At 40.3% G+C, this 13242-nt stretch overlaps 1 protein-coding gene across 2 annotated transcripts in view; it reads left to right on the plus strand.

Moving 5' to 3' along the window:
• Positions 1 to 200: 200 nt before the first annotated feature.
• The window catches only part of WDFY4 (WDFY family member 4), a 129970-nt gene continuing 116928 nt past the window's right edge, over positions 201 to 13242 (plus strand). Inside the window, exons 1-3 of one of the 2 annotated variants that reach the window (XM_042863041.1) lie at positions 201 to 320; positions 6089 to 6254; positions 10447 to 10708. In XM_042863041.1, the coding sequence (XP_042718975.1) occupies positions 10448 to 10708 (261 nt within the window). In that variant the 5' untranslated portion in view covers positions 201 to 320; positions 6089 to 6254; position 10447. Of the gene's footprint in view, positions 321 to 1845; positions 1932 to 6088; positions 6255 to 10446; positions 10709 to 13242 lie in introns of those variants that run through there. The other variant, XM_042863040.1, reaches the window with a different exon arrangement.

The following is a 13242-nucleotide window of genomic DNA, read 5'->3' on the forward strand; positions in this document are numbered from 1 at the left end:
CTCAATCTCTAGCGGGAATATCTGTATGGGTGAAAGGCAGGCTGAGTTTTTCATCTTATTCTTCTCTTATCTGAGTAACAATTAAGAAAAAAAGGCTTAATGGAAATGATAATGGATAAGAACTTAAATAAAAAATAAAAATACCACTATATCCTGGCCTAGCCAGGATGATGCTTAACTGTGCACCTGAATTCAGGTTCTTTCAGATGGATCCCATCTCTGAGCTACTCCTCCACCTGTGGAGACTAAGACATGAGTAATGGTACTGACTGGCCAGGTTTTGTTATGCTGACGCTGGTAACCCTGTCCGTGCTCTGAAGGTAGGACTTTGTTGGTGCGTAGTTTACATAAAGAAGTGACAAACCTTGCAGGATTATACTCTGAATGCATGTTTGTCCCCCACTTTCACAAGATAAACCTTAGCACATTTGCTTTCTTTAAGAGACAGACAACTGCAAATCCCTCTACACACTGTTTAATGAATGACAGACACACTGAGCTACAAAACAATTGTTTTAAGTTTCACCTCGAGGCTGCTGTCTCTTCTCATGCAGCGTAACAACTCTTATTACTGAGTAAGACTTCTTAGACCTCCATGGGAGCCCTGCCATTTACATAGAGAAGCAGTTCTTCCAAGCAGAGAAAACTTTTCCCCAGAGATCCATTGTCTGGACTGGCATCCTAATTCACAGTCTTTCAGAAAGGAATTTGCTCAGCTGTTGTCTCTGAACTACTGTCCATCCTGGAAAGGTAGGTAGTACAGCAAAAGGCATTCCTATCTGACAAATAGCTGCTGAGGAGCCTTTTGCACTTCCTTCTTGTGGTGAACCTCTATGTAAGATAGCTTCTTTTACCAGTTCCTCCTCAGCTCAACGTGGCAGCAGTCTCTGCTACTAACTGTGAGCTGTGCTTTCAGGTTCTGCTGAGTACACTAACATTTAAAAAAGAAAAGTACAACTAATGACTAGTTTCTTATTTACTTCACTTTTTTAACAATATTTCAATGTATATAACACTAGGCCTTCACTCCTGCACTAACATTATCTCTGTTGCTGAGTAGCAGAAGCAGCAATTTTCTGTACCATCATAGATTATTTCTAGAAAAGAAATCGCTAGTAGAATCTGGTTATAAATTAAGCAGAGCTGCTTTGATTTATTTTTTCCCCTCTTATATACTGGCCTAGAACAATCACCTGAACACCCTAAAAGTTCTTTCATAGGAGAATATTAAAACACATTTCCCAAAGAGCTGCATAGCTTCAAAGATGGTTTTTAAACAGAAGCATATCAGGTAGCAAAGCTTATGTTCCTATCAGTTTTTTCCCTCTGCTTCTGCTCTGAACTATGTAGGACAGCAAAAGCTAGCAACCAAGTGAAATTGTGGTATTAGCTTTGTAAGTAAGGAAGTAAAAAGTGGAGAAGATACATGTGTCTACTTCAAAGAGCTAGAAGAATATTTGTAGAAAAGCCAGGTTTATCCATGAAAAGGGTCTGACAGCTCATTAAGCACGCTCATTAGCTATTTGAAGGTACCTGAGTAGTTATCACTGTGGGAAAGCAGTCCTTCTGGATGCAGAATCCCTCTGGGAGTACAGTTTACAAGAGAGCAAGGTCAGGAGCAGTAGTTTATAGATAGAACTGGGAGCTACAAAAGGGGGGGGGGGGGGAATATGTCATTAGCAGGGGACCAATCAGAGATGGAAAATGCCTACTCTGCGAGGATTTTGTTTAACTGGCTTAGCCTGACCTTCAGGCTTCCTGTTTCTTCTGACAAGAAGGGCTGCTGTAGGCTGTGCAAAGAGAAAAAGGGGGGTGTTAAAAATGAGGTAGGATAGATTTCTGAGACTTAAAGTGGTGTTCTCAAGAGGCTTTGGTGTCAATTCTCTAGGGTGAGAGGAGTAAACCTTCTCAGGAAACAGCTCATGAACAATGTATGTTTATATAATTACATCTCTGCTTTTGTCTGAGTCTGAGTGTTGCTTTCCAATGAGTCTAACTTCCTGTTTGCTGCATGATTTCTACAGCATGATCCTTTAATTTGAATATCATAATCCTGAAAAAAATTAATTCCTCTGTACTGTCTAGTAGAAAGTTAATTGAGGTACGGGGGGGGGGGAAATCTGTTCATTTAATCAAAATGTTTGGTTTGACAGTATTCAAACATGAATGTTTTGACTGTTCTTACAAATTAATTTCTATACATGGCTGTTTTTTTCTTGTGTTTTTAAAAGTTGGTATGATTTTACAAAGTGAAATAATTTTGGTGGTATTTTGTTATGCCCAGAAACAAAAGAAAGCAGTTTGAAATTTGAAAGAAGAAGGCTTCTAAGAAGGCTGTTGGATTTGCTCCCACCCAAGCAGAGGCCATCCTATTCAGGGTGCCTAATGCTTGGCCTGTGCCCAGTGGCTGCTGGCAAAGCAGGAAATGCACTGTCTCAGCAACTTGAGCTGAACTTTATTTGCTATGCTTGCAAGGAGAGAAACTTGATGGGGGGGGGGGGGAACAAGGGCTTTCCCACAGCAGGTTTTCATTCCATTTGAGTTGAACTGTCAGCCCCTTCAGTTCTACAGCTTCCTCTCCACAGAAGATCTCAGAAGACATTTGCTCTTAGTGTAAGCATTCAGGCTGTTGGGTGAATCTAATGGAGCTGAATTGTGCACGCTGGATTTCAAGAGACACCTGCAGTCACTCACCTCCAGCCTCAAAACACCACCCGCACTTCTTGCTAAGATGCGCTGCTGTGGGTGCTCTCAGTGCTGCACAGGCATGAAATGATATTTCCTCTTGTGTGTGGAAGTTGGAGTGGTGAAGTTTTAACAAGACGGAGTGTTATTTGGTGATGTGAGAGAGGCTATCTATGGACCCTTGCCTGAGGTTGCCTTGTGTATGACAGGAAGGAGCTACCTGTACCTGGATGACAGCCAGGGGAGAATTTCCTTTTTTTATTTCTTGTTGTCTGTTTTAAAATAGCTAACGTTTTTCTGTAGGTGAAATACCTGCTTTCTGTAATTTTGAATAGCCTTAGGAAACCTTCAGAGTGAATTTGATCTAGAGGCGCTATCCTGGATTACACCAGCTTAGATGCTTAATTATCTGTGTGTGGGGAGGTATATTTAGCTTACGTTCCTGCCAGTGCTAGATGGAATGTGCACAGCTTCTCGAAAAGGAGTACACCTATACCTGTTCATTTTCTGAAGTGTACTTTTTCTGGATCAGATTAAATGGTCAGTCCTGCTGTGAGAAACGAGGTGGTGGAAATGGCAACAGGCCTTAAGTGATTGTTGTATACTTTCAGGCTTGTGTGTTCAGACTGGTAGCTGTCTTGCATTCAGTGCAGTAGTGACTGTGTTGTGCACCGTTATGCACTTCTCGAATGTGTGACGTTCGAGGACTAGAGAGGCTGAATCTTAAGATTACTTATTTCAGTCCATGTGTTTGTCTTGTATTGGATATTTAGGTGAAGCCAGTCTTTGTTCCAGCAGTTTTTGAGGACTAAAAGGCACTGATGTCTGACTTGGTATCTACATCAGGTGCCATCTCATCCCTACTGAATCATGCAGGATCTCCTTGAAGTGCTGCTGTTATCAGAGGGCCATTTATAGCCAGTCTTAGTAGAGCTAGCTCATGAGTCCAAGATGTTCTTAGTGGGCTTTTTTGAAATCTTAGCAAGGGGAGGAGTCCCTCGTGCTATCTTCTGTGCACACAGATGCAAATGCAGGTGTGTAGATGTGCCCTTTTTCTGTGAGACTTGGTATGGGGAAGGTTCGAGAAAGTAAGGATTGTTCCTCTCAGTTTTTATGGGTAAGTGGGTTATTAATGCAAGTGGCTTAAACTGATGAGGGGAGTTGTGGCACCACCTCCTACTGCATTAGCTATTAGCTTGCTGTTACCTTTTGTGTTATTTTTACTGCAGATAATTTGGTTACAGCTGTTCTGCTCCAGTGAAGCAGAGATTAAGTGAGACAGTGTGTTGAAACTTTGGACTTTCAGCTCCATTAGCAGTTAGTACAAAATGAAAATGAGAAATGATGCTTCCTCTGCTGCATGGATTAAAGATCTACCAGTGGTGTTGCAACTGTCTGTATCCAGACAGCATCTAGGGAGGGTGCAATGCAAGGTAGGAGGAGGCTCTTGGAAAATAATGCTCTCTGATCAAATAGCACTGGAGGATCTGCTGTGAGTCATGTGATTTTTTTTTTTTTTTTTTTTTTTTTTTTAAACTGACAAAGGGGAAAATGGATCACTTCAGCTTGCTTATGAGCTCAGAAAGGGAAAACTGTGTTCTCTCTGGGATGATGTTAAAATTCTCTTTAGTATCTTTGTGCTTCTGTCATTCATTTTGCCACTGGTTTTGGCTTAGACTGCAACTAGGAAAGTATTGGCTAATATATGAACAGCCTAAGGCAGGAAAGCAGTGGCCATATTGGCACAGCATTTAGCAGCCTCCATGGGTGCATGCTTTGTGTGTGCCCCAAGCTGCCTGAAGGTCTGTGCACGTGGTTCTCAGCTGAGCTCACCAGAGTGGCCATTGTCATGTTCACTGGAGCTACTACCCTTGCGTGCAGCTGGCTCAGAGTGTGACCTCATATTTGCTTGAAAAAAGCATGCAGATGTAATTAGTTTAGCTAATCATAGAATCCTTTGAGTTGGAAGGGGACCCTTAAAGGTCATCTAATCCAACTCCCCTGCGGTGAACAGGGACACCTACAGCTTGATCAGGTCATTAGAGCACTGTCCAGTCTGACCTTGGATGTCTCCAGAGTGAGGGCATCTACCACCTCTCCGAGCAACCTGTGCCAGTGCCTCACCGCCCTTCTTCTGAAAACCTTTTTCCCTTATATCTGGCTGAAATGCCCCCTTTTGTCTGATTCCTTATTCTATCACAGCAGACATTGCTTAGTCTGTCCCTCTTCTTTGTTAAAGCCCCCTTTAAATACTGAAAGGCTGCTTTCAGGTCTCCCCAGAGTCTTCTCTTCTCCAGGGTAAACAGTCCCAGGTGTTTCCAAATCTCTACTGTCTGTACAGACTGGAGCAGAGTATTTTCCTCTTATTCTGAGAGCTTTATTTGTTTATACAGTCTTAAAGAGCTGCTTAACTTCTGATAAAATCTGTATGAACCAAAGCCATGATTTGCTGTACAAAATTTCTACAATAAAGGATGAGAACAATCTGCTAGGATTGTTGCATGCAAGGAACATCACTGCATTGAGAGAGGTCCCTGTGTTGTACAGGCATCTTCCTATGATTTTCATGACCTAACCATGTCTGACAGGGCAATCAATGCCTTCAGGCCTTTCTACTTCTACCTTTGGAAGCATTGAGTGTTTCCAGTCAGAGTTCTGCTGTGAGTTTAAGCTGAAAGGGAAAGCAGTTTTTTTCTTCCTGAATTCTTTTTCAAGCACTTGAGTGAAGGAAATATTAACAGAAAAGTGATGTATTTAACTACTTAGAGGAAAATCCGCCAAGATTTTAGTCACTGCAGTACCACAGTCCCACTAAATCTCAAAGTAATTGTAAAATTCTCTAGCAAAAGCAGTTTTGGAAAATATCTCAATTTCTTCCATAAAACTGCTTAAACATCACCTCCCCTTTAAAACAAACTACAAAGCCTTTCAGGTATGCCATGAAGAATAAAAAAAAAAAAAATCAAATAGACCACTGAGAAGTAGTCTTCTATCACCTCATGGCTAATCAGAGCTTCCTTATATTGTCAGTGAAGTTTACAGTGCTTATTTGCCTCTTAATCTGAATAGATGCTGTGGCTGCTTCAGTAGAGAGGTCACAGACTTTATTATTCAACTCAGCTTGCAAATATATTTTAAGAGCACTACATTTGAGGAAGGACTGTGTTTGGTGCAGAAGCTGTGCAAGTTTGATAAACCTTCAATTTAAAAACAAAAGTAACAATGATCACATGCTTTCCTTTGTGAACATGGTTTTCAGGAAGAATTCCTGGTTAATCTTGATCTAAGCAGAGGGATGCAATGCCTGACAGGTTTGTATTTCAGCCGAATTATGCTGTTTTGGGAGCTTGGTAGGTCTTGAGCATGTGGTTCATTTGTTGTCCTTCACTTCTGCTTTCCTCAGGAAATAAGTGCAGCAGCTCATCAAGTGATTCACAGTGGAAAGTTGAAAGAACAGAGTGAGAGCTGGTGCATGCACCAAGGTGCCTAATTAGACAGAAGCAATAAAGCTCTCTTTATCTGTATGTCCCCGTTGACTGTAAGAGGAGCTGCTGGATCTAGGAGCCCAGGTATGTCATACAATTTTCTGTGAAAGCAAAAGGAACAGATTTTCCTATTGAAAGGAACTGCAGCACCACTTGCAACTGGTTTATTTTTTGTAGAATCATTTTCTAATAGCAAAAGCAGCATAAATCAAAAGAAAAAGCAGAGCTGTTTGTTTGTATTTTATGTTCTAGGAATGTTAAGAGTATTCTGTTGGTGCTGATAGTGGAAACTAATTACATTTGGTCCTTATAATAAGCTACTGTTTTGAGATATATACAGTTGCCCTTGCCTAGTTCCTTTGAGTTTGTACAACTATTTTGTCTGACTAAGTAGAATTATTCTCTTGAGTTGCAGGGAGGAAAAAATACCTCAAAAGCAGGTATTACTGATACCTGAGCTGCTTCTCTCTTGGCTTCATCAGAGGCATGTGTAAGTCAGAGAAGAAACTGTTACCAAACAGATACCTAGACATGACTTTCTAAAACAGGAAAAAAAAAAAATGAAGAGTGAATGCATGAGAGACAGCTTAAGATACTTTTGTTTTTTTGAATTCCGTGGAGACTATCTTAAAAGATAAACTGCTGAAAAAGGTAGGACTGTTTCCTACTGAAGTGTAACTTGTTCTTTGAACAGTATACAACCTTTGTGAAGCTGACAATGTTTTAAGACTTCTTTTTATTTTGCATTTTGTCAGTGCTTGGTTCAAATAATCAACCAGATTAGGCCTCTGTTGTACAAAGTACTGTGTCAGAAGTTATGAAGGGCAATTCCCTTTCTCAAATAATCTACAGTTAAAAGAATCTGGAACTGAGTCCTTCATCTTAAAGATCTTTGCAGTCCTTATAAGGGAGAAGGTAAATAGTGTGACATCAAGATATGAATCTCGTTGGTATGCCTTTTAATTTTGTCTCATGAAATAATAAGTATGACCACTAGACATTGGACTGAAAGGTATAAATACAAGTGCAAGCTCAGAAGGAACAAGTAAAATAGTAGATAGTCTGGCACAGTGCTGGTTCAGAGGTACCAGTAAGGATTGAATGGTGTGAGTTACAGAGGGAATTTGTGATTGGATTTGTGGGATAAACCAGTTTGTAGAAGAAATGAAATATTTCCTGCAACTTAGATATTACATCATTGGGCAGCTTTTTGGGGGGAGAAGTAGTGGAATCCCTATTTTTAATATTTCAGAAAATTGACTAGCATGAGTATTCAACAAGCAAGCTATCTTGGCTCTCCAGAAGAGGAAAGGAGTTGTAAAGAGGCATTGCTCAGTGGGTTTTTAGGGTGCTGTGTGGTTCCAACAGTCACCACTCCTAGTTTTTAAATTTCCTTTTAAAACTTTTTTTGCAGACACTCTAAAATTTGCTGTCAGACTTCATTGCGTCTGGGTCAACCATCTTGCTGTGAGACCCTTTACTGTTAACAAATGATTTTAAATGCTTAAGTAAAATTCTTGATTGCGGTGCAGATTAGTTTTTTGTAGCATTATGAAATCATCCTTTAAGCTGCTGGTGGAGTTGAAAAACTCGGGTAAATATGATTTTTAATTAAAAATATGTATTTTAAAAAACAGTAATGCTTGTTCAGTCATTAAGCTTTTAGTATCGATTACTTGTCTTTCTGCCAGCTTTGGTAAAGCCCTTATTCCCTTTTATATTATCAGTATGAAAGACAAAGCAAACTGCAGTGTGATTTCACACAAGCTTCTTTTAGAACAAAAGGGAAAACACGGGAATGAGTTCCACTTTCTCTCTGTTACCTGACACCACTTTCTGAATAATAGCATTATGTTTCTTTTGTGTATTTTCTCTTTCGTGTCTTTTTAAAATATTAGTATTCAAACTCACTTTTTTTCCTATAAATGTGGTAGTTATATCTTACCGAAGCTGAAAGGAGCCCTTAATTTAAAATGAGGATTAGGACAAATGTTGGGGTCTAGTAGAAACTCAACAGATTGGACCTTTTAAAAAATATCTAATTTACCCTTATTTCCAAAGATACTTGATTCCTAGACTCTGCGATATGGTGATTGCTCTAGGTGATTAGTTATCCTCTATGAGCAACAGAAAATGTGAAGGACTTAGAAGCCCAAAGGAATCTGTAGATCAAGGAAGAACTACTAGGAGTAAGAATATATAAAACAGAACATGCAAGTGGAGAGAACAGACTAATAGTATATTAGGTGTCTGACATCTAATTTGGTGTGTCTATTGTAGTCTTAACAATTGGAGTAAATAAGGAGATAAATTGTAATTGCCATTTTGCTTTCAAGTACTTCTAAAGATTAAAGATTTTAGTGTATTAGCATTTTATGTAGTTGCCAGGGCTTCATTTTAGGGCCAATTCTCTTCAATGTTTTAATAAAGGATCTGGATGCAGGTCTCAAATGTGCACTATATATTTTTGCTGATAATACTAAATTGGATGGAGCAGACTGGGCAGACTCCAGCTGCATCAAGTTTAAAAAGGAGCAGTGTTGGATTCTCCACCTTGGACAGGGCAATGCTCCAGATGTGTACAGATTGTGGGACAAGTAGCTGGAGCCCCATGGAAAGCGATGAGAGGGTTCTGGCCAATGGCAAGTTGAATGAGCCAGAAGTATGCCTGACAGCCACCTATACCCTACACCTATACCCTGAGATGTACCAAATCCAGCACTGCCACCAGGCAAGGGGGGGATGTCCCATTCTGTCTGTGCTGTGTGGCCTCACCCCCAGTGCTGGTTGCAAGGTCTGGGTGCCACAATATGAGAGGAACATAAAGCTATTGGAGAGCATCCAAAGGACAGCTATAAAGATGGTGAAAGATCTGGAGGGCAAGGTATATGAGGGGTGATGGAAATCCCTAGGTTTGTTCAGCTCAGAGAACCTCTGAAGGTTCCTCTCTGACCTGCATCTCTTCAAAGGGAGTGGAGGGATGGCACTGATTTCTTTTCCTAGCTGTGCAGCCAGGAGGAAAGGCTTGCAAAGTAAATTATGAATAGAAAGAGGAAAAAATTAGTAAATATTTTTGGCTCTGTTCAGATTGTGCCATTGATTGCTCGGGTTCTGGTCTTGTGATGTAACAAGAAGCACTGCATTTCACCTCTCTGCCCTGATTTCATCGTGTGTAAAATGACTGCCTCTGTGAAGAACTTTGAGCTTCTTACACAAATCATCAAGGTGAATCTAGGTGATGGCAGTGGGTTACTTAATACTTACCATTTACTTAAGCTTAGCAGAGTAGTTTCCAAGGCAAGATGTTTCCATTAGGTAAGAAGATAGGCTGCAATCACATCCCAAATTGCACACTTTGAAAAATTCTCTGAGCTATGCTCTTAATGACTCCGTGAAGCATTACCCGGGCACTTTCAGAACATGGTACAGTGCTGTGATGACTCAAGTGGGCTGAAATCCTGTACCAGTGTGAAGTATAACATATGACAAACTTTTCTCCCACACAGTCATGAGGAACAGTGTCTTCCTATTTACTCTTTACAGTCAGCCCTGTGAGTAGGAAAAGTATGATGTGTTGTTCTGACAAAAGTAATTAAGTAAAACAACAGCAGTGAAACATGAACTGTTATTGAGGTAGGAAGTTCCAGACTGACACTGAAGGGTGATGAAAATCTCATTGCGCCTCATCTCCTAGTGAAGGATTGAGTATAGGCCATGGTAGAATTACCATCCTTTATAGTGTGAATGATCAGTATCTGCATCCAAATTCAGGTCTCTTGTGGGACTGTCAGCTTGCTGCAGACAGAGTGGTACACAGTGATTAGCATTCATATTTAATGAAATTTATAACCAGGGTCTTCTGTGCTGTTCTGTTGTAGATCTGATTATGGTAATAGTCACTTTTTTTTATTTTACAACTGAGACGACTGAAGAAGACTGACTCAGTATCAAAGTTGGATCTAGAATCTGGATTTCCTACCTGGTTTATCAGTTTGTCCTGCTAAAGCCCATATGAATTGTGTAGGGGGGAAAAAAACATGCATATCTCTTGGGAGATGGCTCATTCATATGACTGCAAGGTGATAATGCTATTGTCCAGAAGCAGGGTGCTTAGCCATTAAAAGTAGAAAAGAATCAGTGGCTGCAAGCATTCCATGCCTATGAACATATTAACTCCAATCACTGACTATCAAAGTCTAGTTTTTCATGACAGTGGGATTGTATGGGATGATGTCAACTGTAAATACGATATCTTTAACTTCATTTCCAATTTCAGTATGGACAAAGCAGCTGAGCTCATGTGGCAGCTGGAAGATTCACCTTGTGAAGCAGCACAGCAAGAGCAAAGCCCTGATGATGTCAATAAATCAGAAGTGCCTGAACAGCCTGCACACAGAAAGGACAACCAATCCCAGAGTCATACTCTCCACTGGGAGACTTTATGCAGACAATTTGTAGAATATGAGCAGGTAGCTCCATTTCTTATCCCAGAGGAACAACAGAGAAGGCTGCTGGACTTTCTTCCCCTCTTCTTAAAGGTTTGTTCTCTTTGCCTTTGGTGCTGATGCCAAGGATGTACACTGATATTCTGCTTCTGTGTATTTTGTGGCCCTCTTACCTGCCAACAGAGTTGATTAGTGTATGAACTCTGGCTAGGAAGTGGGCTCTTTTATTTCATTGAGAGCCTGAGGATACAGCGTCATGTTTACCTCTCACCTAACTAACCTGTGTTAGCATGAAAAAATATAGTGGAGCATGGCTTTGCTTATATGAATGGCTAGCTTGCTGGAATACACTGATGGTAGAGGTGTCTTTCAAGGTGAGTACACTGTGAAGTGGTTACTTCATGTATGCCTCTACTATTCTCTTACTTAGTGGAGGCTGGGCATATTTCTGTCTGGGGAAAATGTGACTGTGGTATGCAGCTAGCTTGGGGAAGTGCAGGGTTGCAGTGTGAAAGGGCGGATTTTGGGGTTAACAGGGCAGCACTAATGTCTAATTCTAGTGCTAGAGAGAGGTGTTGTTACAGATAGGGAAACTGCAGCATGAAAAGCAGAAGGTCATTCTGTGGATGAGAAAAGAGCTTTGAAGTAGAACGCTTCAATAAATAAGCTACTCTGCCATGTTCCCTAGACCTTCTCATCAGCCAACATTTTCTAACATGGCGATTTTTAAAGTTGAAACTAGACAAGCATTTTGATCATTGGAACCTTATTGGTTGATCTATTTTTTTGGTAGTGTGTGAAAAATGCAGTGAGCTGCCTGAGTGAGCTGTACAGAGACAGGATAGCACAGCATAATCTTGAGAGAGGCAGAAAACCTGTCCTATATTTAAATGTATTGTAGCCATGTAGTACAGTTTTTCCTCCTGAATTACCTATGATATTTAGTAGGGGAAGGTGTAGAGGAGATTTTGAACTCATTATGTAAACCTTTCAAAAAGAAAACAAAAGCTTGTTTTTCATGAAACTATTTTAATGATGAGGAAAAAATGTTGTTAGACTTGGTAACTGTCTATGTGAGAGCACTGTAGGACACAAAAAGTGATGCTACTAAGAACGTATTTAAATGTGTGTGTGCAGGGAAATCACTATGCTCAGTGCTATGAAATCTTTGCTGTCCATTGTGGCAAAGGAGAAATAATTTCTATTAGTCAAAAGTATTTCACTCTTCTGTGTGAAGAATGAACCTGTGAAGCTTAAATCTTTGTGCAATAGAGGGCTTTGAAAATGCTATAGGTCATTAGGATCATTATGATGCAAACAAAGTCAGTGTGGATTTAGTTGCTGGTAGTATCTGGCAACTACTGCATTTGAATGCAAGCTCACTGTGATCCAAGGCAGTGCAGACAAAAGGAATTGAAGGGTCTGTAGAGGTAACGAGTACGTTGCCTGGAGTCTCAGAAGTGATTTTTCATTTAATCTGAATCGTTCTACATGTGTTTTGTATAATGACTGAGTGAAACTTCCACTTCTCACAACTTCATCTTATGAATTTGTTTGCACAGAATTGTGTCCCTTCTGAACCAAGAGCTGTATCTGGGCAGTAGAACTGTTCCTGTGTGTGTGTGTGTGCGCGCGTGTGCATGTTCTCCTGCCACTGAAAATGAATTTCAGTCTCTCTCCCTGCATATGGCACTACAAGTACATGGACAGACTTGGCTCTCTTGAGAGCTCGCTGCAACTTTTTGAGCTCCTGTAATTATGGCCTTGAAAAGGGTCAGTGTTCTCCTCTGTCTTCAAATAAGGTTCTTCAGAATAGAGTCAGGACTGATAATGTTTCAGTTTTCTGTAGTGAGACCCTGCTTTATTTCATGGATCTACTTTTTAAATAGCCTACAACAGATTGCACTATTATTTCTCTGAGACAGTGAGGGGCAACTTTTTCCGTTTTAATTAGGATGTGGTTTTTCTATTTTTCCTAGGACAGTTTTCAGGGTTCCTTTCCTTCCTCCTCTTGAAACTGCATGGAAAGCATACAACCTTACTGTTTTTAAGATATAAATTGATTCCAGTTAAGATTGCTTGCATGTGTAATATAGTTTCTGCCCGCTCCCTCTTTCCTAAGCAGTGTGTTGCAATTTCTAGGAATTGATTTGCTGAAGCAAAGTAATTATTTTAAATTTCTAAAGGATATTATGTTTACAAAATATATTCAAAATGAGCATTTCTTGTTGGCTTAACACTTCAGTGTTCTAAGAAAGGAATTCTTCACCTTCCCTTTTCTCAAATTTATCAGAAGATCTTTGAGATGCTTTGTAGGCATTTAGGACCAGATGTATGCGTCATCATGTCCTTTCCCATATGACCTTTACTTCCTTCTTCTGATAGCTTCCTACTTTGTGCTAAGTCCCTCATTTGGCCTGGGAAGCATGTCTTTAAGTTGGATCTGTTATAAAGCTGTTTGTTATGTTCATTACTCTGTTTCTTCTTAGTTGGGCTCTATGCAAGTCCTCCTTCTCCCTTAAGGATTTTCATCTGTCCTTTCCTCATTGAACCATACAGGTGCTGGTGTATCACTGTCTGAGAGGTTTGGATCTTACTGGATGTAGAGAAGGCACTAACCAGGAGCC

Source organism: Lagopus leucura, unplaced genomic scaffold (assembly GCF_019238085.1).
Source record: "Lagopus leucura isolate 7727_CA_CO unplaced genomic scaffold, USGS_WTPT01 Super-Scaffold_739, whole genome shotgun sequence".
NCBI lineage: Eukaryota > Metazoa > Chordata > Aves > Galliformes > Phasianidae > Lagopus > Lagopus leucura.